This window comes from Herpailurus yagouaroundi, unplaced genomic scaffold (assembly GCF_014898765.1).
Source record: "Herpailurus yagouaroundi ecotype Mexico unplaced genomic scaffold, PumYag 355, whole genome shotgun sequence".
Taxonomy (NCBI): domain Eukaryota; kingdom Metazoa; phylum Chordata; class Mammalia; order Carnivora; family Felidae; genus Herpailurus; species Herpailurus yagouaroundi.
Window position 1 is genome coordinate 1,310,122 of NW_024412572.1, and position 27,954 is coordinate 1,338,075.

Here is a 27,954-nt window from a genome sequence, read left to right on the forward strand (position 1 = left end):
TCACAACGTGAAAATGAAGGGAACACTGAGGGCATAAGGGAGTTTGAAGATGTCGGGCTCCAAATTCCAGCAGGCTCTGCAGAACATTTCGGGAGAGCGGGGTGAAGGGGACAGATTAAGTACATGGTAGTCAATGAAAGGCCCAGAGGATACAGGAGCAGCCATGAAGACTGGGATCCTACGGCCTCTGAGAAGAGCTAAATTCAAGCAGAAAGACATGGGGGCATGAGGTCACTGACCTCTCAGTTCCCCAGGATGCAGCAGCCAAGAAGATAAGCAAATTCCTCTCAAACAGGAATGTCTTCCTGGGCCCTGCCTCACAGAGGTCTCTGGTTCTGTACTGCTCTCCAAGGTCACCCTGTACCGCTCTCCCTCCCTCTTTTCTGCTCTGGTCCTGATGGGATTTTTCTCAGTGCCTCAAAGACACCATGTTTCCTCCCACCTCAGTACCTACACTGACCCAAGTGATCTCTCCACTTTCTTCCTTTGACATAGTCTTACTCAGCCTTCAGGTTTCCATCTAAGTATGAGTTCTTCTCTTACCCCAATTCCACACTTCCATGGCACTTTCTAGCTCTTCATGAAATTTCTGTCGAACAAGAGTTTTCAATGCTGGATTGTAAGCTCCGTGATGGCGGAGACTACATTTTCTTCTCTTCTCCATCCTCCTGTACGCAGTATAAATTTGTGCCTACACGGCACTCAATTACTCTCTACCAACAGACTGACTGAAAAACTAGTCTGACTGGTGTCAATGCATTCCAGAGTAAAATACCATCAGCTCAAGAAACAAATCAATCAGGAAGTGTCTGGATGGCTCAGTAGTTTAAGCATCCAATTCTTGATTTCGGCTCAGATCATGATCTCACAGTTGTGGGATAGAGCCCCGAGTCGGGGCTTAGCATGGAGCTTGCTTAAGATTCTCTTCCCTCTCCCTCTGCCCTTCTCCCACTCACACGGGCACACACACCCATTTTCTCTCTCTCTCTCTCTCTCTTAAAAAAAAGGAAAAACAATCAGGATTGATTTTACTTTAACCTGTTGGGCTATTCCTAATTAACTGTTACTAATTAATTAGCAATTGCTTAGAAAGTTTATCAGGGTATTACTTATTCTTTCCGGTACCTTTCATGTAAACTCCTATTGGCACAGGTTTCCTTATTTTTTCCTTCAAAACAACATTGGAACATGTGAATCAAATCATCATCCAAACTTCATTTTGTAGTCTCATACTGAACCCATCCCTTAGATTCAAAGACATAAAATCTCACTAACAACATCCTGCAGGACTGGGACGGACACATAGAAACAGTAAGTTACCTGCACACGAGATATAAGCTTCCTCTTTTGCAGAGCATGATCTGTGTTTCCACGGACCAGAAGGACATTGCCAGAGAGAGAAATCGGTTTTCCGACACTGGATTTGATCCACCCACCGAAGTCTAGAACCCTCCCTGGGAACTACGGAAGAGTCGAGGGTCCCATTGTCTCCACAGCCAAGCTGTCTACAGATGATGGACAAGGTCATGGGTGTCATGGGGCTGTGGCAGACACTGCCCCAGGTCCCGTTGTAGAAAACTTCCAGCCACCCGGCACACTCCTGGTCCTCGCTCACCAACCTGAGGTTCAGGAAGTCTACATCGAAAGGAGAGAGAGGGGGAAACAGTCCACAGTAAACATTCCACTCAAATGCTCTTGATTTTTTTTTTTTTCTCTCCATGCCAGAGATGGTGAACGTGCATCGCTGACTCTGCTGAGGAAGCACCCACGGGATGACAAGGCTGAAATCTGTCTCCCTTCTACCTGCTCTTGTCTGTTTGTGTCTGTCTTTCTATTTCCACCACAATGACGTAATGGACTATGAACAGAGAGGGCACTCTCCACGGAGGGCAAGCTGAATCCTGCTTCCTGACAAAACTTCTAACAGAGTCTGGGAAAGAGAGTGTGGAAAGTGGGATGCTGGCAAAATAACGCCCCCTCAAAGGTGTGGTGTAAATATGTTACCTTACATGGCAAAAGAGACTTCGCAGATGTGATCAAGTTAAGGACCTTGGGATGGTGACATTAACCATAATGGAATATGTGGAATATAACCATAGTGGAATAGTGTGGGTTAAGCAGGTGAGCCCAAATCCAATCACGTCCTTAAAACCGGGAAGACTTTTCCAGCTTCAGTCAGAGGGAAACGTGACTATGGAAGAATGGGAAGAATGCTCAGAGGGAGCAACGTTGTCAGCCTGAAGACAAAGAGAGGGAGCTAACTACCAGCCAGGGAATGCACACGGCCTTAAGAAACTAGCAAACATGGAGAAAAGGGATCTCCCCTAGAGCCTCCAGAAAGAATGCTGCCCTGCTGACACGTTGGTTGGAGCCCAGCGAGACCCTTGGTAGACTTCTAACAAACAAAACTCTAAATTCATAAATTTGTGGGGCGCCTGGGTGGCTCACTCGGTTGAGCGTCCGACTTCGGCTCAGGTCGTGATCTCGCGGTCCGTGAGTTCAAGCCCCGCGTCGGCCCTGTGCTGACAGCTCGGAGCCTGGAGCCTGCTTGGATTCTGTGTGTGTGTGTGTGTGTGTGTGTGTGTGTGTCTTTGCCCCTCCCCCACTCGCGCTCTGTCTCTCTCACTCTCAAAAATGAATAAATGTTAAAAAAATTGTTTTTTAATTTAATAAATTTGTGTGGTTTCTACCACTAACGGTGTGGTCATGCATTTCAACAGCAATGGGACCTCAAGACTTTGCCGCCACAGAAAACTGAAGAGCGGGCCCTGCTTTCGAATGGAAACTGTAGGAAATGGCTGTCAGGAGGTCTTGCTGAGAAGGAAAGACCTCAACCCCAGCTGCCACAGGAGGAAAAGAAAGCATCTAAGCTTCACATCTGCTAGAAAGCCCGGCACTGGGGCAGGAAGCTTTCTTCTCCTCTGGCCCTTTCAGCAACACCCCCTCAGGGCTCAGCCTCCCCTCTTGCAGAGCCCCCCACCTCCTCTCCCAACCTGCAGACGGGGTGCGGGAGGACCTGAGCAGACGACCCCGGCGTCTTCCTTGTGCCTGCAGTCGTGCTGCCCCCAGCCCCGGGCGGGGCACTTCCAAATGTGAGACTCCTTTCCTGTGCAGTTCACGTCGTCCAGCCAGATGGAGTCTGATCCCGCCCCGAAGTGAGCGGAGACCGTGGCATTGAGGGCCTCGCCGCAGCCCAGCTGTCTGCACACCACGTGGGCATCGTTCAGGTCCCAGCTGTCATCACAGACGGTGCCCCAGGAGTCCTGGTAGCGGATCTCCACTCTGCCAGCGCAGGGACCGCCTCCGCCCACCAGGCGGAGCTGTCTGTGATCTGAGGGGAGAATCAGGCCACTGGGGCATCGAACAGGAAACGGGAAGGGCTTTCTGGTCCAGTGGGACCCCTCACCTGAGCAGTTGGGAGCACTCTCCCCTGAGCCCGCAGAGGCCGCCGGCTCAGACGCAGAGTCGTCGCACTGGGGCAGTACCTGGGTCTGGTTTCCTGCAGAAACAGCAAGGTCAGAGGGTTACTAGGGTCGGAGAACAGGAAGCTGACTTAAACTAAATATGGAACCTGGGGCCGGGGTCTGAGATGAAAGCTGTTACGTGAGAGTAATGTTATCATAATGGTAGAATTCACTTCCTGCTTCTGACAAGGCCAAGATTTGTCTTTCAAGCCAAGTGCGGCACTAAGCATGAATTGTAAAATGTGGGAATGTATCGGGGCACCTGGGTGGCTCAGTCGGTTAAATGTCCTACCCTTAGGTTTTGGCTGAGGTCATGATCTCACTGTTGACAGGTTCAAGCCCCTCACTGGGCTCTGCGCTGGCAGCACTGAGCCTCCTTGGGATTCTCTCTCCTCTCTCTCGGCCCCTCCCCCACTCATGCTGTCTCTCTCTCTCTCTCTCTCTCTCTCTCTCATAATAAATAAACTCAAAAAAAAAATAAGTGGCAATATATCAGTACTGCTTGAAAGCGTTGAAGATCTACCAAGGCAGTGAGAATTTGGGGAGCCAAGCTCTAAGAGAAAAGACGGCCAGAGGTGAGCCACTTCCCCTCGAGGCCTTTGTCAATTCCAAGACTCTAGCGAAGATGCGGAAAAGGTTCAGCACAGGTTTTGCCAGACTCACAGGGCTCTGGGAATAAAAGAATAATTGAGGGTCAGCCAAGGAGGAGGCACCCTATTAACTAGAGCCCTTGAACCATAGAAAGAAAACTGAACTAAAAGTAGACTATTCCTCACAAGGACAGATGCACAGCATCTAATCATGCAATTCCTTTAAATAAGATGATCTGGCCATAAACAGGTGCCAGGAGGAAGCAAAGTAAAATCCTTTCTGAAGGATTGCTATAATGTTTCATCTATGATGTCTGCCAATCAAAAATGCCCAGGCAGAGGGGCACCTGGCTGGTTCCGCCGGTAGAGCATGAGACTCTTGATCTTGGGGTCATGAGTTGGAGCCCCATGCTGGGGTAGAGATTACATTAAAAAATTAAAATCTAAAAATAGTAATAACCGGGAATAAAAGAGAAGAGATTTGACAAAAATCCAGGAGGATAAAAGAGGCATTGGAAAGAAATGTACAGGGTATCCAGTTGTTGGAGTTACCTGACAAGGAGTTTAAATTACCACGAATGAAATGTTTGTGGGGGCGCCCGGGTGGCTCAGTTGGTTATGCGTCTGACTCTTGATTTCAGCTCAGGTCATGATCTTACTTCATGAGATCAAGACCCACATCGGGGTCTGCACTGACAGCATGGATCCTGCTTGGGATTCTCCCTCTTCCTCTCTCTGTCCCTGCCATCCCCCGTCAAAAATAAATAAACTTTTTAAAAATTTTATTTAAGGGGCGCCTGGGTGGCGCAGTCGGTTAAGCGTCCGACTTCAGCCAGGTCACGATCTCGCGGTCCGTGAGTTCGAGCCCCGCGTCAGGCTCTGGGCTGATGGCTCAGAGCCTGGAGCCTGTTTCCGATTCTGTGTCTCCCTCTCTCTCTGCCCCTCCCCCGTTCATGCTCTGTCTCTCTCTGTCCCAAAAATAAATAAACGTTGAAAAAAAATTTAAAAATTTTATTTAAAAAAAATGCATCTGAAAGATGTATAGGATATACTGAGATATATATTGCCAAATTATCTTCCAGGAATTTTGTAGTCTTTGCTCTTCTACTAAACTATATTTTTCTACTACCGCATACCTACCACTAACATCGAATATCTTAATATTTTTAAATCACTGTCAACATGGTAAAATAATCTCTACTTTGAAAAAAGACAAATCCAATTTTCACTCATGCAGGATGGCATCTAATATCAATTTACCATGCTTGTACAAGATTTCATTCTCCTGACTATGGCCACAACTCAAATTGGAAGGAGATTCTACATAATAACTGGCTCGTATTCTTTAAAAAATGTCAATGAGAAAAAATGAAATATGGTCTTTTGTAGCAACGTGGATGGAACTGGAGAGTGTGATGCTAAGTGAAATAAGCCATACAGAGAAAGACAGATACCATATGGTTTCACTCTTATGTGGATCCTGAGAAACTCAACAGGAACCCATGGGGGAGGGGAAGGAAGAAAAAAAAAAAAAAGAGGTTAGAGTGGGAGAGAGCCAAAGCATAAGAGACTGTTGAGAACTGAGAGCAAACTGAGGGTTGATGGGGGGTGGGAGGGAGGAGAGGGTGGGTGATGGGTATTGAGGAGGGCACCTTTTGGGATGAGCACTGGGTGTTGTATGGAAACCAATTTGACAATAAATTTCATATATAAATAAAAAAAAAGTTAAAAAAAAATGTCAATGTCATGGGGCGCCTGGGTGACAGTCGGTTGAGCGTCTGACCCTTGATTTCGACTCGGGTCACGATCTCACAGTACATGGGATCGAGCCTCGTTTTGAGCTCCATGCTGAGCGTGGAACCTGCTTAAAAGACTCTCGCTTTCCTTCTGCCCCTCCACCCTGCTCATGCTCTGTCTCTCTAAAAAATAAGTCAATGTCATGAAATACAAAGTGAGATTCAGGAAGTGTCCTTTATTAGAGAAGACTAAGGGGTATGACAACTGAATGTAGCGTATTACCTCACCTCTTTTTTTGCCGCGAAGTATGCATTTGGGACAGTTGTGAAATTCTGAATAAGGCTTGTGAACTAGATAATAGAATTATAACAATGCTAATCGATCAAGAGATGAATGGAGAAAGAAGATGCGTCATATATATAATGTAATATTATTCGACCATGAGAAAGAAGGAAATTCTGTCATTTAAGACACCAGGGATGGATAGTGACAGCATTATGCTAAATGGAATAAGTCGGAAAGAGAAAGATGGGTAGCGCATGATATCATTTTTAGGTGGAATCCAAAAACAATCAAAATCATAGAAATATGGAATAGAAAAGCTGTTGCCAGGGGGCGTGGGGTGAAGGAAATAGGGAGAGTTTTATAAAAACGTACAGACTTCCAGTTATAAGATGAATAAGTTCTGAGAGTCTAATGCATAACACGGTGACGACAGCTGCTAACACCGTATTGTATAATTGAAATTTGCTCTCAGAGTTGAACTTAAATGTTCTCACACACACACAAAAAGATAAATGTGTGAGGCCAAAGCTGTATTAATTAACTAGAATGGGGGAATCGTCTCACAATGCACATGCATATCCAGTCACCGTATTGTACCTTTCAAATGTCTTACAATTTTGTCAGGGACACCTCAGGAAAGCTGAAATTTAAAAATATTGTTGCTTAAAAAAAAAACATGATTACAGTTTGATTGAGGTGGGATTTAATCTACAGATGAATTCTGAGGTAACCAACTTTGACAATATTTAGTATTTTCAACTCATTTATATGGTGTGTCTGTCCATTGTTTACATCTTCTTTAATTTGTCTTGAAGATCTTTTATGTCTTTGATTAGCTTTTCTCCCCAGTATTTTATGTTTTGATCTTTTCTGTGAGTAGTACAGCTTTTTATCTATTTTCTATTTATTGATACTATTTATTAAGAAAATTATTTTTTGCATATATTTTGTGCATGGGCTTGTACTTAGCAATGTTATAGTTAGACTATAACTTCTAATAACCTAACTGTAGATTCTCTTGGGTTTTCTTGCAGTCATGCAGTCTATAAATAATTGTTTTGTTTCTTCCTTTCTAATTCTTATACTTAAAAATTTTTTGTGCTCTAGTAAACTATTGGATAACAATGGTGGTAGATATTAATATCATCTCTCTCATCTGAGGGAAAAATATTTCAATATTTCACCAGTGACATTTTCACCAGATTTTTTTTTTAATTTTTTTTTCAACGTTTATTTATTTTTGGGACAGAGAGAGACAGCATGAACGGGGGAGGGGCAGAGAGAGAGGGAGACACAGAATCGGAAACAGGCTCCAGGCTCTGAGCCATCAGCCCAGAGCCTGACGCGGGGCTCGAACTCACGGACCGTGAGATCGTGACCTGGCTGAAGTCGGACGCTTAACTGACTGCGCCACCCAGGCGCCCCTCACCAGATTTTTTTAATGAGGCCTTTGTAGACTGAAGAAAGTTCCTTCTATTTTCAATATGCTAGGAGATGTTCTCATGCATCGTTGTCAAATCTTTCCAAATGCCTTTTCCACATCTGATGAAACGATTACATGGTTCCTTTTTTGTTTAGTTTTGTTAATTGGCATATTTTACACTAACTTTGCATTTCTGGGAAAACTCTGGTTGTGGTGCATTCATTTTTGTACATCTCTGGATTCAACTTGCTAACATTTTCTTCATGAATTCTGCACCTCTATAGAGAAATTGGTCTGTAATTCACCTTTCTTCCATTTTTTTTTACATTTTTACATTTTTACATTTTTGGTTCTTGCAACTTTTCTGTAAGTTTGTGTTCATTTAAAACTAAAAAGTTTAATACATCGGAAAAAAAGAGAATTAACACTCAATCTTCCAAATAATTAAAAAGAGAGAGAAGATAACTCCTACTTCATTTATGAGAATTAGAAAAATGTATACGTGGGAGGTGGTGAGTTTAGCAATTTCACATGTCACCATGTTGGACTCGATCATCAAGCTATTTTTTGGTGAAAAATGACAAGCTAATTTTAAAAGTTTATATGGAAGGGACTCCTGGATGGCTCAGTTGATTGAGTGTCCAACTGTTGATTTTGGCTCAGGTCATGATCTCACGGTTCATGAGATCAAGCCACCCATTGGGCTCCATGTTCAGCATGGAGCCTGCTTGGGATTCTCTCTCCCACCCCCTGCTCACTCTCTCTGTCTCTCTCTCTCTCTGCCCCTCCCCTACTCATGCATGCCCCCTCTCTCTCTCAAAAATAAACATTTTTTTAAAATAAAATATATATGGAAAAGACCACAAATGATCCACACACTTGAGAAGAAAAACAATGAAGTTAAAGGAGTAACTTTACCACGTATCAAGACATACTACAAAGTTACAATAATTATGGAATGGGGGCATTAATGCCAGAATTAACAAGGATACAATAGAAGAGAATGGAGTCCAGAAAAAGACTCAGACATGCGTAGACTCATTATGACAAAGGAGGCGCTGCAGTGGGGAAAAGTGTCTTTTCAGGGAAGGAGTCTGAGTCTGTTGGGTATCCTGATAAAAATATGAAATTTGACCCCTATCATACATGAAAATCAATTCTAGGACCATACAATTATATGTGAAATAAAGGTAACGAAACTTCTATAAATACCATAGAGGAATATCTTCAGGATCTTTAAAGTTCTCTTTAAAAGGACATAAGAAGGGGCACCTGGGTAGCTCAGGCAGTTAAGCGTCCGACTTCGGCTCAGGTCATGATCTCATGGTTCATGAGTTCGAGCCCCACATCAGGCTCTGTGCTGAGAGCTGCCGAGCCTCGCGCCTGCTTCGGATCCGGTGTCTCCCTCTCTCTCTGCCTCTCTACCGCTCATACTCTCTCTCTCTCAAAATAAATGAACATTTAAAAAAATTTTTAATAAAAGGATATAAGAAGCATCGTGTGCCAAAAAAAAAAAAAAAAGTTGACACACTAAACCTTGTTAAAGTTACGAACTTGGCTTATCAATAAACACCATTAAAAGAGCAAAAATAAAAAGACAAGAGTTAAACACCCAAAATAAATACATACATATTTGCACCACAAGTCACTGTCACAATTATCTGTAACATCACTATTTGCAATGATTAAGAACTGGAAATAAACCAAAACTCCACCATCAGTTGATGGATCAATACCTGGTCACATGGTCAATCAATGGAATGCTTTACAATAAAAAATGAAGGAAGCACTGCTATAAATAACTCATGCATGAATTACAAACATAGTATGGAATCAAAGAAGTTAGACACAAAATGAAACATACTATATGATTTTATATGAGGCTCAAAATAGAAAAAACTATCCTGTAGCATAGAAGTTGGGGGACTGGTTTTCTTCAGGCAGGAGGGCAGGGATAGTGATTGGTAGGGTATGAATGTGGCTTTTGGGGTGCTAATGATCTCTTTGTTGATATGGGTTGGGGTTACACGGCGTTCATGTTATTATGACTCATCGAGCTACACACTTACTACTTAACATACTTTCTCTGTAAATACTCAGATGTATTTAAATAATAGTGTTAATTTAATTTTTTTTTAATGTTTATTTTTTGAGAGAGAGAGAGAGACAGCGCACTAGCAGGGAAAGCAGAGAGAGAGAGGGGAAGAGAGAATCTGAAGCAGGCTCCACACTTTTAGCACAGAGACCAATGAGGCTCGAACCAGCGAACTTCGAGATCATGACCTGAGCGAAAGTCAAACACTCAATCGATTGAGCCACCCGGGCGTCTCAACAGTGTGTTAATTTTAACAGATATCCCTCTTAAATTCCTTGCCTTGACCTAAAGGCTAATAGCAATGAAAAGAACCATATTTTATCATGAATTTTCTCACTTTTAAAACAATTTTTCCACACTCTTTGCTCATAGGGACATTTCACTCAAAAAGCATCCTGAGTAGCAGTTAGCCCTTCCCTCTCTCTTACCTGAGCAGATCACAGAGGCTGTGTTTCCATGAGCACAATCAGGAATGCCCAGGGCAGTCATAGGACAATTCCACAAGAAAGACTCAGCCCCCGAGCAGTGAAATCGAGCTTTCCAAATCTGATCACCTCCTTCCACAAAGTATGCTCCTTTTGGAGCAGAGATAGCAACTCCACAGCCAAGCTGTTGACAAACAACATTGGCATTTGCCATATTCCAGTGTGAGGCGCAGAGGGCTTTCCAATGTCCAGAAATATTCATCTCCACTTGTCCCTCACACTGAGAGGTGCCATTTTTCATGAGCCGGACTTCCGTGTACGCTAGTAAGAGAAGACAGGGTTTCGGTGAGATCTCATGTTTTTCTTACCCCAGCAGAGTATGCAGCGAGGTTGAAGTCCTGCTCTGCATCTCACCTGAACAGGAAACTTGAACAGCCCTACGGTGGCAAGCACCTCCTGGACAGCACACTGTAGGGCAGAAGCGGAGCTCAGGTTCATCCCCCTTACACCAGAATTCTTCAGGCCACACTTGTCTATCTGACTCCCTGAAGGACACATCTCCCAGGAAAGACACAGCTTTGCCACACCCCAGCTCTGCACAGATGATCTGGGCAGTGAGGAATGTAAAGTTCCCATCAGATACTAGAGTCCAGTCTTTTCCAGAATGCACTTCTACCTGCCCTGAGCAGTGTCCATCCCCACCAGCTAGACGCACAAATCCTAGGAGAAAAAACAACAACAACAAACACAGGTAAATATTCATGATTCTGGCTTGGCAATTAGAAGTGACATGTCATGGACAATGGTATATGACAGTGACATGGCAAAGTAAAAAGTTTTTCTTTTCCCAGGCATTGGCACAGAAGAAAGGATTTAACAGTTGGTGGCAGAATGGGACCTCCATGAGTGAGTTTCTGAAGACAGACTATTTGGAGTAGGTGAATACATTTTGGGGTTGGTTAGAGAAGTGAATTCCTCATCTACAAGTCTTAGCCCAAGGAAACTGCATAATACATAGGCATTCAGACTTAAGTACAAAGGTATGAAAAACAGAACCAACCCAGTGGGACATGGGCTATGAGACAGTAGAGATGTATCAGCCAGACAAGGTTAGAAAGTCATCCTGAGACTTGCGGGGCTCAAATTCTGGTCAGCTTTCTCTCCTAGGAGTCAATCCTCAAGTGGCTGAGGATAGGGAAAATCATGAGGGCTGTATCCATGAATGCATGACAACCTGTTGACAGACTGATGGCTCAAGATTAGAAATATAGACATTATAACCGGTCACAGTTACGATTTCAAATTTAATCTTTCTGATAATTTTGGATGCAAAATATTCCATGAACTTCTTAGGTGACCCACATGGGAAAGAAGATGAGTATGGATGTTAAGAGAGCTCAGAGAATCAGGAGAGGAAGGGTATGTTCTAACCAACTCTCTTGAAACCCTAGGATATAAGAATAGCCACCTTGCGGGGCGCCTGGGTAGCTCAGTCGGTTAAGCGTCCGACTTCAACAACAGCCAAATTATGGAAAGAACCTAAATGTCCATCAACTGATGAATGGATAAAGAAATTGGGGTTTATATACACAATGGAGTACTACGTGGCAATGAGAAAGAATGAAATATGGCCCTTTGTAGCAACATGGATGGAACCGGAGAGTGTTATGCTAAGTGAAATAAGCCATACAGAGAAAGACACCATATGGTTTCACTCTTATTGTATCTATGTTAATATCAAACAAAGTAAGACTATAAGACAAGAAATATATTCAGAAATAAGAAACATTTCATGATGATAAAATACAAAAGAAATCATGCAATATCAAAATTAGTGGGATACAGCTAAAGCAGTGCTCAGAAGGAAATCTAGAGCCTTGACACTTCCTTGATGCATACATTAGAATAGAAAAGAAAAACTAAAAATAAATTATCTAAAATTCCAGCTCAAGAATCTATAAAAATAACAGCAAATCATAACAAAAAATGTAAACTAAGAACCAAAACTTAATGAAATAGAAAACAAATACACAATAAGTAAAATCAACAAAGTTCATTGGTGAATCCCTTAAAAATAAAACTGATAATCTTCTAGTAGACCTGATCAAGAAAAAATAAAATACACAGATTAACAATATCAGGGATGGAAAGGGGGTTATCATTATGGATCTTACAATATGCAAACGATAATGAGATATGAACAAACTTTGTCCTAATTTGAAAATTTTACTTATAATAGGATGAATCCTTGAAGACTAATTACTTGAAAAACACAATTTATCCAAAACGGATACCAAAAGAAATGGAAAATATAACTAGTCCTATATTTGTTAAAGAAATAGAATGCATATTATAAAAACTTCCCACAAAGAAAATTGCAAGTTTCAAATACCAGCACTTCTACAGAGCTCAAAAACTACTCCTACATCAACATAGAGGAAGAGAGGGAAGGAAGAAATGAGAACAAGAAGGTTAAAAACAGAAGCTGTAGTGAATATATGAATTAGCATGGATTTTCAGTCCCCAACCTCCCCTCCTTCAATTAATTGTATCTTCATCCCCTTACCATTCTGTACCTCAGTGCTGTGGCCCTTCCCAATCTGTGAAGCCCCTCCCCAATCTTTCTCCCCGAATCCTCTGAAATTCCCTCTTTATTTCAAACAAGCTCCTCTATATTCTTCAGAGATCATTCTTTCTACCTCTGAATTTCTCTTAAACACAATATTTTATTTCTAACAATCTACTAGAGGCTGAAATGTCTTTTTCATACACCTTTCCTAAAATTGAGAGAAAGGAAATTCAAGAATTCAATTTAAATTTGAAAATTTATAAAAGGCATGGTTGCCTGTTCTTATCTAGACTGCATCATTACCACTTTGACTTCCCTTTACACACTAAAACATGTTCTGGAAAATATAGAAACAGACCAGAGGGAATAAACTTCTGACAAAGAGATTAGAAGAAAATCGAAACAGTTCATAAAAATATGAAAAGTTAAAATTAAAGTGATGGTAATGGTGGTCAGGGAGTAAAAAACAAAATCAATGTTTAGATGCCATATCACTCTCAAACTCTTTTTGTCTTTAAGCATATCTTAACTGGAATTAATATCAAAAGCATCAATTTTCTTAAGGTAGTAATAGAAGTTCTGACATCACAGACTCCATTTTTCCTCAGATACTGATTTATCAAACAAAATAAGTCAGGTCCTCCTGTAGTGTTTACACAAGTTGATCTGCAGTTGATACCATGATTAGGACCTCATGACAATAAGGAACGTTACCTGAAATGCCAGAAAACAAGCTTTCTTCAAAAACCCTAACTGAAGGTAGTAAACTCAAATGCCCCCTTGAAAATAATTATTTTTTTAATAATAATAAAGAGGGTGGGAGGAAACTTTTGAGATGATAGATAGCTCTTATGGCACAGACTGTGATAACGCTTTCACAGATGTATACTCACCTCCAAACTCATCAAATTGTATGCTTAAGTATATACAGTTTTTTGCATGTCAATCATACTTCAATAAAGTAGTTCTCAAAAAAGAAAATAACTGTGTTTTTTAGGGACCTGAATTAGTATCATCAAAGATCTGCCAGGGGCGCCTGGGTGGCGCAGTCGGTTAAGCGTCCGACTTCAGCCGGGTCACGATCTCGCGGTCTGGGAGTTCGAGCCCCGCGTCAAGCTCTGGGCTGATGGCTCGGAGCCTGGAGCCTGTTTCCGATTCTGTGTCTCTTTCTCTCTCTGCCCCTCCCCTGTTCATGCTCTGTCTCTCTCTGTCCCACAAATAAATAAACGTTGAAAAAAAATTTTTAAAGATCTGCCAAAGTTACAATTTGAAAAGATCCACTTTTCCACCTCTCCCATGTCCCCTCTTTTGTCTGTACCTGACTGACCATCTCATGAAAGAAAACAAAAGAGCTACCATGATGAAACTTATTTCATCAATTGCTGGGTTGTACCTGTATGAAACATTTGACTCCACCTTCCTACTTCTTATGACAGATCATTGAGCTCTGAATGGCCTGTGACCCATAGGTCTGGAGCCTTCACTGTCCAGGGCCAAGCAAGTCCTTATGCTTCCTTGAATACCTAATACTCTAGGAGTCACTGTGTGACTGGAGTCTTCACCCAAACATGTGATCCTGCATTGTTAGTTATTCTGGGAATTAAACCAAGGCTACTCCTACTGGAGACCCCTCACGAGACCACACAGGCCTTACCTGAGCAGACTACTCCAACACCATTACTGTGGAAATCGTTTTTCTTTCTGTAGTTTTGAATATGAAAAGAATTACACTCATTGAGAGTTGATTCTGTACCTTTACAAACAATATATGTAAACCAAATAGGCCCAACCCCTGATCCAAAACGAGCCGCTCTGGGAGCATCAAGAGCATGTCCACATTTCAGCTGTCTGCACACCACATTTGCATCCTTCAAGCTCCACCAGTAATCATCCACTGTGCCCCATTTTCCTTGGTATTTCACTTCCACTCTCCCCTCACAGTGGTGTCTCCCATTCTTCAGACTCAGCTCCACAGCTGCAAGAGAGACACATACACAGAACACAGGACACAGGAGATTTTAGGAGACCATGCAGTGGTATTCTGGTAAGTATGAAAAAATGAGCTCTCTGGGTAGGGTGGAGGGGTGAGGGGGACCTTTCATGTATAACATTTGTCGATTTCTGTATTATAAACACTGTGATCAATTTGAAGCTACCAATGTGGCATCACTGAACATGGAGTTGGAAGAGATACACAATTATTTCTCACAAGCCAGCAAGACTCAGCTCCATGCATACCAATGAGGACAGACCTTCAGATGACTCTAGGTGCTACTGCCCTCCCAGTAGATTTGCATAAGGCTGGTAGGGGCCCAAATTCCTCCATCTCAGTTATGGTTCACAGTCCCCGAGGTCAGTGGAAGAATCTTCCCTTTCCTTCTCTGTCTCATGCAGAAGACTCTCATCTAGCTTTAGAAGAGAGGACCATGGTAAGCAGCCTCTAAACTGTCCTGATTATTCCTGCTTCCTGATATTCACACTCATGTAATCCCCCTCACACTCGAATGTGGCCTGAACGCAGTAACATTCATCTAACAATGGAATTTGGCAAAAGTGATGAGATGTTTCAAGAGGACGCTGGTTTCTCTCATTGACCCATCTTGCTCTCTCATTTGTTTGCTCTGATGAAGCCAACTGCCATATTTTGAGCTGCATGTGGAGAGATCCACATGACAAGAAACTGAGGGAGGTGTCTAGTCAAGAGTCAGCAAGGGACTGAGGCTCTAAGTTAGACACTCCACCAGTGGCTGAATGCTGCCAATAATCAAGTAAATAAGTTTGGGTGACATTCAGTCTCATTTGAACCTTAAGGTAATTGCAACCTTGTGAGAGATCATGAGGAACCAGATCAGAGATCAGAGATCAGAGGAACCAGAAAAGCCATGCCCAGATTCCTGGCCCATAGAAACTATGAGATCCTAGATAGTTGTTGTTTTAAGCTTCCAAGTTTGGCAGTAATTTGTTGTACAGCAATGTACTACTAATTTAGGGCTTCCCTCCAGGGTCAGAAAATAGCAGGGTGGACAAGATGGAGATTTATATGAGTGGCTTAATCATTTCATCCAAATAAGACTTCTTCCTGAGTGACCAAATCTGTGATCTTGGTCCTACTTGGAACTGGGACCCAAACCACCTCTTTCTTGTCATATCAGCTTGTCATCTAGTAGACTAAGTTCTTGTTCTCCTGTCAGGAACAGAGAAGTGGGTTTCCTGAGGCCCTAGAATCATCTCCATTAGCTTTGAATTGGGGTTAGCAAAATGAGAATTTTTCTCATAATATAATCAAGGCTTTGTCCCTGGGGTACCCATTTGCACTGCTCAGGTCTACACCTGGCTCCATATGCTTCCACTCTGGAAGTTAGAAGTGGTGTATCAAAAAGGGAAACATCTGGGAAGATGCTGAACTTGGAAAGACTCCTAGTGTGCTATTAGTCTTCTCAGGCCGCCATAACAAAACACCATAGACTAGGTGCCTTAAACAGAAATTTATTTTGTCACAGTTCTATAGTTTGGAAAGTCCAAGATCAAGGTGTTAGCAAGGTAGTTTTCATTCTGAGACCTCTTCTCTTGGTTTGTAAGCCACTGCATCTCACTGTGTGTTCACATGACTTTTTCTCAGTATGTGTACACAGGGAAAGATGGAGCTAGATAATTCTCTCCCTCTCTTCTCTTGTTATGAGGGTGGATTAGGGCCCCACTCTTATGACTTAATTTAACCTTAATTACCTCCTACAGACCATATCTCCAAAGACAGTCACATTGGGAACTAGGGTTGCAACATCTGAATTTTGGAGGGGCACAATTCAATCCACAACACCTGTGGAGGTCCATTCTAGGAAGGAAATGGAAGTAAATGGGAAGAAGGTAAAAGAGTAGAAGAAGGGAGACATCCTATGAAGCTTACTCAGTTTTTTAAAAAGTCTGACATGAGGTAATACATTGAAATAGGATTCTAAAAGTATACAAGAAACTATTATTAATAGTAACATCATAAAAATGATTATGATGATGATGATGATGATGATAACATTGATTGAGAGGCAGGTCCTGTGCTAAATGCTGTAAATGTAGAAAATAATAAGATAATGTTTTTGCCTTCAGGTAGCTTATATCTAGTTGGTGACACAAGCAAGCGGATGATTTCATGACTGTAAAAAATTCCAGAAGACTTTTTCAGTAATAGTAAGCTTGGTTATTTGAGGCTATCTCTTCTGCTGAAAATTAAAAAAAAAAGTGGAATAAAGCATACTAAAAGTGATCTTAAAAGATTAAAGACCTGATAAGATAGGAAGGAAAAATCAGGCCAAATCTGAAGGGAAAATGGGAATTCATTGCAACACAGGAGTATGCAATGTTTTTGCCTGGATAGAATTACCCTATACAAGAAAATGTGGCTTTCTCATGGCCTTTGATGGTGAGGAGGCATAAATCAAATCCAAATCTATACCCAGATGAGACATCTAACAGTCTCCACAATAAGCTGGGATACCAACTGAAATAGACATGCCCTTGTATAAAAGTATATTTAGTATTTGGATCTCTAGATTGTCTAGATAATATCAGTTTTCTACTGGTATTAAGGTGGCCCACCACTAATAATGCTATAAAATCATGGGAAAAATAAAATCCTCGCAGAAGAAATTGCCTTCATGCTAGGCCTCAAATCACTTCTATAAATATCATAAATAAAATGGCCAGTACATTGTCAAGAATAAACAGACACACAAAGAAACAGAAGTCCATTAACAATAACCAAGAGAGGGGTGCCTGGTTAGCTTAGTGGGTTGAGTATTCAACTTCAGCTCAGGTCATGATCTTGCGGTTTGTGGGTTCAGGCCCCATGTCAGGCTCTGTGCTGACAGCTCAGAGCCTGGAGCCTGCTTCAGATTCTGTGTCTCCCTCTCTCTGCCCCTCCCCCACCCACACTCTTTCTCAAAAATAAACATTTAAAAACAATTTTTAAGCAATAACCAAGAGAAACTACTGAAATGGATAAATACTTCTAATATTAGATATATCAGATATAGGCTATATAAAAACCATACATACTATATTTAAAGAAATAAAAATACACTCTTAAAGAATCTTCAAGGAACTAAAAAAAAAGGGTAGAAAAAAATTTTAAACCCAAAAGAACTTCTATAGGTGAAAAATATGTTTGTTGAAATTAAAATTTTTTCATCAGATTAAATTCAGGTACAGAGAATTGTTGATGTGAATAATAAGTCAGAAGAAATTATCTAGAATACTGCACAGAGAAACAAAAGAACAAAAAATACAGAAGAGAGGATCAGAAATATAAATGGAGCAAGAAGGTTTACACTAAAGTGAAATTGGGAGGGAAGACAGGAAGACAGAGAAAGACACACACACAGAAAGAGAGAGAAATGAGCAGAAGCAAAATTTGAAACATATTGCTATACATTTTCCAGAACTTATGAAACACTCTAATGCTTAAAGTGAATAAACCCAACAAAACTCAATAAGACATAAAAACGAGCTTATCTGTAGACATATCATAGATGTGGTAGACATGACTAGTGTTCAGCAATATTTCTGGTTTTCTCTGGACACATGTAAATATCAATACTTCCTTGCCTGTTTGAAGTTAATCATGACCTTGTGATCTGCCTTTTGAATGAAGTGTGAAAAGAATGATGTGTGGCACTTCCAGAAAGAAATATATAAAAGCTTGGGGCACCTGGGTGGTTCTGTCAGTTAACCGTCCAACTTTAGCTCAGGTCATGATCTAGCAGTTCATGAGTTCAAGCCCCATGTCAGGCTCTGTGCTGACAGCTCAGAGCCTGGAGCCTGCTTTGGATTCTGTGTCTCCCTCTCTCTCTGCCCCTCCCCCATTCACACTCTGTCTCTCTCTCTCTCTCTCTCAAAAATAAATAAACGTTAAAAAAAATTTTTTTTAAGTGGTGGCATAAGACAGTGAGGCATTCAACAACTTGAGAAGTTGAACAATTATAAGCAGAGGCCCAGCCAAACTGGACAGAATGTGTGGTGTAAGAATAAATAAATTTTGTTTATTTAATTCTTCTGAAATTTGGATTATATGTTACTACAACATAACCTAATTATTCCTGTTAAGATGATGAGAAATAGTAGAAACCTAACAAAGAAAAAATGTTTAAGAGAATTGGTACACATAACCTCCAACTGAGCAACATCTATACTAACATTTAAGTCCTCAAAAACAGAGAGATACAAGTACATAGTAGAATGAAGCTTTAGATGATCCAAAAGAAAAACAAATTGCCAATCTAAATTGCTATACTCAGGAACACTCTATTTAAAAACAATGGTCTCAGAAGTGACATCACCAAAATGGCAAAGTAGGAGACACTATTCCCACCACCCCACAAAATGATCAACAATTGAATAGCTTTCCATGAACAATAGCACTCTCACAAAGCTCAGAAGTCCACTTAAGAAATTTTAGAAACATTAAGACTGCATATTTTGGCAGTATCATCCCATCCCTTAAGCCAGCATTGCTTAGCACACAGAGGGAACTTCCTAGCTAGAAAGGGTTCCCCTCCAGCCCTACCTCCACCTAGCCTGATCCCTAGCCATTAGCTCTAGAAGCACTGCTGAGGCTCCAGCAGCCCTTGCAGCCACTGCAGACCCTCTGCAGTGCTTGCTAAGATCCATGCAGTTGTCAAAACTATGGCCCTCAGGAGCCTGAGCTGGAGACATCATGCTCCCCAGACCTACTGCTGCCACACACCCCTGCATCACTAGACCTAGGTTATAGCATGCTATAGTATGCCCCCACTCACAGGTAAAGGTCTTCTCCTACCAAAGTCAGTCTGTAATATCTGGAAGAGGTTACTGTTCTTCAAAACACACATACATATGTGCAAGGCTACAGGGATTAAGAAAAAACAGGGGGAAATGATTTTACCAAAGGAATACAGTAAACGTCCATCCAGTACATGGTCCCAAAGAAATGGAGACACAGGAATTATCCAACAAAAAAAATTCAAAATAAATGTTCTAAAGATGCTCAGAGAACTACAAGAAAACACATATAAACAATATAACAGTATCAGGAAAATAATACACAAACAAAATGAGAATTTCAACAAAGAGATAGAAAACATTAAAAAGAACCAACCAGAAACTTCGGAGCTGAAGAATACAATGACTGAAATGAAGAAATCAATAAAAAGCTTGAATAGCAGTCTTAACAAAACAGAAGAAAGATTCAGCGAGCTAAAAGATCAATTGAAATTATCTAATCAAGATGAGCAAAAGAAAAGGAATAAAAAGGAGTGAAGAAAAGCCTATCAGACTTACAGGACACCATCAAAAAAAACTAGAGAAGAGTTAACATGGTGGAGCAGCATGGAGACCCTGAGCCTGTCTCATCCCTGAAACACAGGTAGATCAGCACCAAACCATTTTGAACACCTAGGAAATTGATCTGAGGATTAATGCAACAATCTGCATAACTTGAGCCACAGAACTCAGCAGGTACATGGTGCAAAGAGGTGAACTGGAGAAGAGAAAAGACGCAGAGAGTAGGGAGCTGTTTTTGCAGAGAGAGGTCAGAGAGAGAAAGAGAAAGGGGGAGAGTGCTGCATATTGGGATCATTCAAGAAAAGCACTCTCCCTGAAAGTAGCTAGAGAGAGAAAGAAAGAGTGAAAGTACTCACAAGGGACTGAACAAGAAACCTGTTACCCAAAACCATTGACAGGGAGAAAGGAGAGGGTTTCAATACCACCTGGATTCTATAAACGGTGGATCACAGAGTCTGAAGTTTTGGAGCTCAGTGCCTGGTGGTGCTCTGGTGAGGAAGTAGAGTGAATCCCCAGAAGCAGGCAATGCAGTCTGAGGGGTCCACGTGCCACACAGGGAGAATTGGTTCCCTTGGAGTGCATTTGGAAGAGACCATGTAGCCTCCCCACAAGCAATAGTCACATTGGATCCTGGAGAGCAGCCATGATTGCTGGTATTTTGTCCCCATACAAACATGCCACGGTGCAGCAAAACCTGGCGCCGGATGTGTGTTGTGATTTGCCATAATCTCTGAAACTCTGCCACTGCACAATAACATGGACATTTTCTGGGGCAAGCCAGCACCCAGCCATTGCTCGGCGAGACCCTCCCCCAGAGAGTTGGTGCAGATCCAAGCTGCAGGGGTCTCTTAATTGTGGGGATTTGAAACACAACCCCAGCTGAGAAAAAACTCTGGAGGGAGGTGCCGTCTGGCAAGGGGACAACTTGGACATGGACAGGGTAGAGGCAGGGAGTATAAGAGGCCTGAAACAAAGGAGAGGTGCTTGATCATGGGTCAGTGAGAGCACGAAGTTCCAGCGCCAGAGACTAGGGAGCTGGGTGAAGCCATTTCCACCACTCCCATGCACACACATGCATGCGCGCACACTGATCCACCACAGTAAGCTAATCAGTGCTATCTAATGGAGAATGGAGCTGTTACACCAAACCCCACCAAACTAGGCCCTGCAAGCACATCCCCCAGAAGACCAGCACAAGTCACTCCACCTACTTAGTGTATGGACTAAAGTGTGCTTCACAGTTTCAATTCTAGGGGAAACTGGATATAACTTCATTCAGGTTTCATTCTGTTTCCTGGCTCATTTATTTAGTCATTTTCTTTTCTTCTCTTTTTTACCTAAATTGGTTTTTTTCTTTCTTTCTTTTCTTTCTCTTTCTTGGATATAGAAAATTTTTTTTTTTTACTTTATTTTTATATTTTTTAAATTTTGTATTTTATTTTATTTTATTTTATTCTATTCTATTATATAATTTCTTTTTATTTTTAAATTTTCTCTTACCTTTTTTTTCTTTCATTTCCCTTTTTTCTCTATCCTATCAAGTGTCTTTCAACAAGCAGGCGAAAACATACTCAGGATATAGCTTCCTTTATTTGATTCTTTGTTTTATTTTTCATTTTTTTATTAATTTTTTTCTTCCTCCAAAATGACAAAATGAAAGAATTCACCCCAAAGGAAAGAACAGGAAAAAATGACAGCTGGGATTTAATCAACACAGATATAAGTAACATGTTGGAACTAGAATTTAAAACCATAATAACAAGAATACTAGCTAGGGTTGAAAAAAGCATAGAAGACACCAGATAATCCCTTCCTTCAGAGATAAAATAAAATCTAGTCAGGCTGAAGTTAAAAATGCTATAACCAAGATGCAATCTCGAATGGATGCCACGATGGCAAGGATGGATGAAGCAGAGCAGCAAATGAGCAATACAGAAGATAAAATTGTGGAGAAAAATGAAGCAAAAAAAAAAAAAAGAGGAAAACAAAGGCATAATATCACAATATAAGACTTAGAGAATTTCAGTTACTTATTAAAAGGAATAACATCCAAATAATAAGAGTCCCAGAAGATGAAAAAGGGGCAGAAGGTTTATGTAAGCAAATTATAGCAGAAAACTTCCCTAATCTGGGGAAGGACACAGACATCAAAATCCAAGAAGCACAGAGAACTCCCATTATATTAAAAAAAAATAAAAAACGACCATCACCAAGGCATATCATAGTCAAATTCACAAAGGAAAGACAAGGAAAGAATTATGAAAGCAGCAAGGGAAAAAAAGTCCTTAACCTATAAGGGAAGACATACCAGATTCATGGCAGACTTATCCACAGAAACGTGGCAGGCCAGAAAGGAGTGGCAGGATGTATTCACTGTTCTGAATTGGTAAACTATACAGCCAAGAATTCTTTACCCAACAAGGCTGTCATTCAAAATAGAAGGAGAGATAGAGAGTTTCCCAGACAAACAAAAACTAAAGGAGTTCATGACCACTAAACCAGACCTGGAAGAAATTTTAAGGGGGACTCTTTGAGTGGAGAAAAGATAAACCAAAAAAGAGCAAAAGCAACAAAGACTAGAAAGGACCAGAGAACATCACCAGAAACACCAATACAATGGCACAAATTCATACCTTCAGTACTCACCCTAAATGTAAATGGACTAAATGCTGCAATCAAAAGACATTGGATATAAGAATGGATAAGAAAACAAGACCCATCTATATACTGCTACAAGAGACTCATTTTAGACCTAAAGACACCTGCAGATTGAAAGTAAGGAAATAGAACCATCTGTCACGGTAATGATCATCAAAAGAAAACTGGACTAGCCATACTTATACTAAAATAAAGACTGTAACAAGAGATAAAGAAGGGCATTATATCATAATTAAGAGGTCTATCAACTGAGAAGATCTAACAAATGTAAATATTTATGCCCCCAACATGCACCCAAATATATAAATCAATTAACCACAAACATAAAGAAACCCATTGATAATAATACTGTAATAGTAGAGGACTTCAACACCCCACTTATAGCAATGGACAGATCACGTAAATAGAAAATCAACAGGGAAACAATGGCTTTGAATGATACACTGGCTTGGATGAACTTAACAGAGCATATATTCAGAACATTTCATCCTAAAGAAGCAGAATACACATTTTTCTCGAGTGTACATGAAACATTCTTCAGAACAGATCACAAACTGGGTCACAAATCAGCCCTCAACTAGTACAAAAAAATCAAGATCATACCTTGCATATTTTCAGACCACAACGCTATGAAACACAAAATCAACCACAAGAAAAAAATTAGAAAGAACAGAAATACTTGGAGATTAAAGAAAATTCTACTAAAGAGTAAATGGGTTAACCAAGGAATTAAAGAGGAAATTTAAAAGTACATGGAAGCCAATGAAAATGAAAACAAAACCATCCAAAACCTTTGGGATGCCACAAAGGTGGTCATAAGACAACAGTATATAGCAATCCAGGCCTTCCTAACAAAGGAAGAAAGGTCTCAATTACACAACCTAACCTAACACCTAAAAGAGCTAGAAAATGAATAGCAAATAAAACCCAACACCAGCAGAAGACAGGAAATAATAACGATTAGAGCAGAAATCAATGCTATCAAAAAACAACAACAACAACAACAACAAAAAACAAACAGTAGAACAGATCAATGAAACCAAAAAGCTGGTTCTTTGAAAGAATTGACAAAATTGATAAACCCCTAGCCAGTGTGATCAAAAAGAAAAAGTAAATGGCCCAAATAAATAAAATCACGAATAAAAGAGGAGAGATCACAACCAATACCACAGAAATACAAACAATAGTAAGATAATATTATGAGCAATAATATGCCAACAAATTGGGCAATCTGGAAAAAATGGACAATTTCCTAGAAACATATAAACCATTGAAATTAAAACACAAAGAAATAGAACATTTGAATGGACCCATAACCAATAAAGAAATTGAATCAGTAATCTAAAACCTCCCAAGAGTCCAGAGCCAGATGGCTTTCCAGGGTAATTCTACAAAACATTTAATGAAGAGTTAACACATATTCTTTTGAAGCTGTTCCAAAAAATAGAAATGGAAGGAAAACTCCCAAACTCATTCTACGAGGCCAGCATTACCTTGATTCCAAAACCAAAAACCCCACTAAAAAGGAGAACTACAGACCAATTGTGCTGATGAACATGGATGCAAAAATCCTCAACAAGATACTAGCCAACTGGATCCAACAATACATTAAAAGAATTATTCACCACAACCAAGTGGGATTTATTCCTGGGATGCAGGGCTGGTTCAATATCCACAGAATCAATCAATGTGATGCATCACATTAATAAAAGAGAGGATAAGAACCACATGATCCTCTCAATAGAGGCAGAAAAAGCAATTGGCAAAATATAGCATCCTTTCTTGATAAAAACACTCAAGAAAGTGGGGACAGAAGGAACATACCTCAAGATCATAAAGGCCATACACGAAAGACCCACTGCTAATATCATCCTCAATGGGGAAAAACTGAGAGCTTTCCCCCTAAGATCAGGAACATGACAAGGATGTCCACACTCACCACTGTTATTCAACATAGTGTTGGAAGTCTTAGCCTCAGCAATCAGACAACAAAATGAAATGAAATTCGTCCAAATCAATAAGGAGGAAGTCAAACTTTCACTCTTTGCAAATGACATGTTACTCTATGTGGAAAACCCAAAAGATTCCACCACAAAACTGATAGAACTGATCCATGAATGCAGTAAAGTTGCAGGATACAACATCAATGTACAGAAATCGGTTGCATTTCTATACACCAATAATGAAGCAGCAGAAACAGAAATCAAGGAATCAATCCCATTTACAATTGCATCAAAAACCATAAAATACCTAGGAATAAACATAACCAAAGAGGTGAAAAATCTATACACTGAAAACTATAGAAAGCTTATGAAAGAAATTGAGAAGACACAAAAAAATGGGAAAACATTCCATGCTCACGGATTGGAAGAACAAATATTGTTAAAATGTCAATAATACGCAAAGCAATATACATATTCAATGCAATCCCTATTCAAAATAACACCAGCATTCTTCACAGAGCTAGAACAAACAATACTGAAATTTGTATGGAACCAGAAAAGACCCCGAATAGGTAAAGCAATCCAGAAAAATAAAACCAAAGCTGGAGACATCACAATTCTGGGCTTCAAGCTGTATTACAAAGCTGTAATCATCAAGACAGTATGGTACTAACACAAAAACAGACACTCAGATCAATGGAACAGAATAGAGAACCCAGAAATGGGCCCACAAACATATGACCAACTAAACTTTGACAAAGCAGGAAAGAATATCTAATGGAAAAAAGTCTCTTCAGCAAATGGTGCTGGAAAAACTGGATGGTGACAGGCAGAAGAATGAACCTGGACCACTTCCTTACACCACACACAAAAAATAAACTCAAAATAGGGCTCCTGGGTGGCTCAGTAGGTTAAGTGTCCGACTTTGGCTTAGGTTATGATCTCACAGTTCATGGGTTCAAGCCCGATGTCGGGGTCTGTGCTGACAGCTCAGAACCTAGAATCTGCTTCAGATTCTGTGTCTCTCTCTCTCTCACTGCCTCTCCTGCACTCACAATCTTTCTCTCTCTAAAAAATAAATAAATATTAAAAGAAAAATTTTAAAATAAACTCAAAATGGATGAAAGACCTAATTGTAAGACAGGAAGCCATCAAAATGCTAGAGGAGAAAACAGAAAACAACCTCTTTGACCTCGGCTGCAGCAACTTCTTACTTGACAGGTCTCCAGAGACAAGGGAAACAAAAGCAAACACGAATTATTGAGACCTCATCAAAATAAAAAGCTTCTGCACAGCAAAGGAAACAATCAGCAAAACTAAAAGGCAACTGATGGAATGGAAGATATTTGCAAATGACATATCAGATAAAGGGTTAGTATCCAAAATCTATAAAGAACTTATCAAACTCAACACCCAAAAAACAAATAACCCAGTGAAGAAATGGGCAAAAGACATGAATAGACTCTTTTCCAAAAAAAGACATCCAGATGGCTAACAGATACATGAAAAGATGCTCAACATCATTCATCATCAGGGAAATACAAATCAAAACCACGATGAGATACCACCTTACACTGGTCAGAATGACTAAAATGAACAACTCAGGCAACAACAGATGTTGGGGAGGATGCAGAGGAAGAGGAATCCTTTTACACTGCTGATGGGAATGCAAACTGGTGCAGCCACTCTGGAAAACAGTATGGAGGTTCCTCAAAAAATTAAACATAGAACTACCCTATGACCCAGGAACTGCACCACTAGGTATTTATCCATGGGTACAAAAATGCTGATTCGAAGGGCACATGCACCCCAATGTTTATAACAGCACCTGCGACAACAGCCAAAGATTGGAAAGAGCCCAAATGTCCTTCAACTGATGAATGGATAAAGAAGATTTGGGGTGTGTGTGTGTGTGTGTGTGTATACATACATTGAGTAATATTCCATTATGTGTATATGTGTGTGCATATATATATATACATACATTGAGTAATATCCCACACACATAATGGAATATTAGTCAACAATCAAAAAGAATGAAATCTTACCATTTGCAACAATGTGTATGGAAATAGAGAATGTGTATGGAAATAATGCTGAGCGAAATAAGTCAGTCAGAGAAAGACAAATATCATATGATTTCACTCATATGTGGAATTTAAGAAACAAAACAGATGAACATAGGGAGGGGAAGCAAAATAAGATAAAAGCAGAGAGGGAGACAAACCATAAGAGACTCTTAATACAGAAAACAAACTGGTGGGGTGTTTGGTGGGGGGAAGGGCTAAATGGACAATGGGCATTAAGGAGGGCACTTGTTGGGATGAGCACTGGATGTTATGCATAAGTGATGAATCACTAAATTCTATTCCTGAAATCATTATTACACAATATGTTAATTAACTTGGATTTAAATAAATTGAAAAAATTAAAAAAAAAAAACAACTATGAACTAATCAACAGAGCCACAGAAGGAGAAGGGAGAGAGAACAGGGCAGAAAGCTTATTTAAAGAAATAATGCCTGAGAATTTCCCAAAGTGGCAAAAAAATATAGATATCCAAGTTCATAAATCTATTAGATCATTGCAAAATTTCAATCCAAAATTAGCTCATCCAAGACAAACTATTATAAAACTGCCTAAAATCAAACATAAGGAGAGAATTTTAAAAGCAGCAAGAGAAAAAAATTTTTTTTCAATACAAGGAAACCCACATAAGACAATCACTGGATTCCTCAGCAGAGACCTTGCAAGCCAGGAGAGATTCAAAGTGCTAAAAATAAAATACTTCCAATTAAGAAAACCTTACCCAGCATGTTGCCATTCAGAAACGATGGAAAGATAAAGACTTTGCTAACAAATAAAAGCTAAGGAAATTCATTACCACTAGACCTGCATTACAGAAAATTCTGAAATGAGTTCTTCAAGCTGAAATGAAAAGACTGTAATTAGTAACATGAGAACATATGAAAATACACTAGTAAAGCATATAGTCAGATTTAGAATACTCTAACACTATAAATGGTGATTATTAATTACTTAACTCTAGTATAAAGGTTAAATGATACAAGTATTAAAAATAACCATAGCTAAAATAATTTATTAATGGATACTCAACATGAAATGATGTAAGTTGTGGCATCAGAAACATAAAGGGGGAAATGCAAAACAATAGTTTTTGTATGAGATAGAAGTTAAACTGTTAGTATAAAATAGACTGTTTTATTTATAAGGTGTTTTATGTAAGCTTCATTGTAACCACAAAGAGAAAACCTACAGTAGATTCACAAAAGATAAAGGTAAGAGAGTCAAAGCACACCACTATGGAAAATCAATTTACAAAGGAAGGCAGCAAGAGGAAGAAAGGAACAAGAAAACAATAAAACAGGGGCGCCTGGGTGGCTCAGTTGGTTGAGCATACAACTTCGGCTCAGGTCATGATCTCACTGTCTGT

General features: G+C 40.2%; 1 protein-coding gene across 1 annotated transcript; it reads right to left on the minus strand.

The window, feature by feature from the left end:
- LOC121021938 (antigen WC1.1-like) lies at nucleotides 1-27,316 on the minus strand. The gene is made up of 8 exons (XM_040462637.1): nucleotides 27,310-27,316; nucleotides 14,243-14,563; nucleotides 10,434-10,739; nucleotides 10,023-10,340; nucleotides 3,407-3,499; nucleotides 3,017-3,331; nucleotides 1,321-1,635; nucleotides 1-197 (listed from the first exon to the last, which is right to left on the minus strand). The coding sequence occupies exons 1-8, from the start codon at nucleotides 27,314-27,316 to the stop codon at nucleotides 1-3; spliced, it is 1,872 nt and encodes a 623-aa protein (XP_040318571.1).
- Nucleotides 27,317-27,954: the final 638 nt, after the last annotated feature.

Excerpts from the sequence above, each read along its gene's own strand:
- LOC121021938 (XM_040462637.1), bottom strand. Across the intron at positions 10,740-14,242 it reads TGTTGGAGTAGTCTGCTCAG|GATTTGTGCGTCTAGCTGGT; the intron begins GTAAGGCCTGTG and ends TTTTTCTCCTAG. Across the intron at positions 3,332-3,406 it reads GAGTGCTCCCAACTGCTCAG|ATCACAGACAGCTCCGCCTG; the intron begins GTGAGGGGTCCC and ends TTCTCCCCTCAG.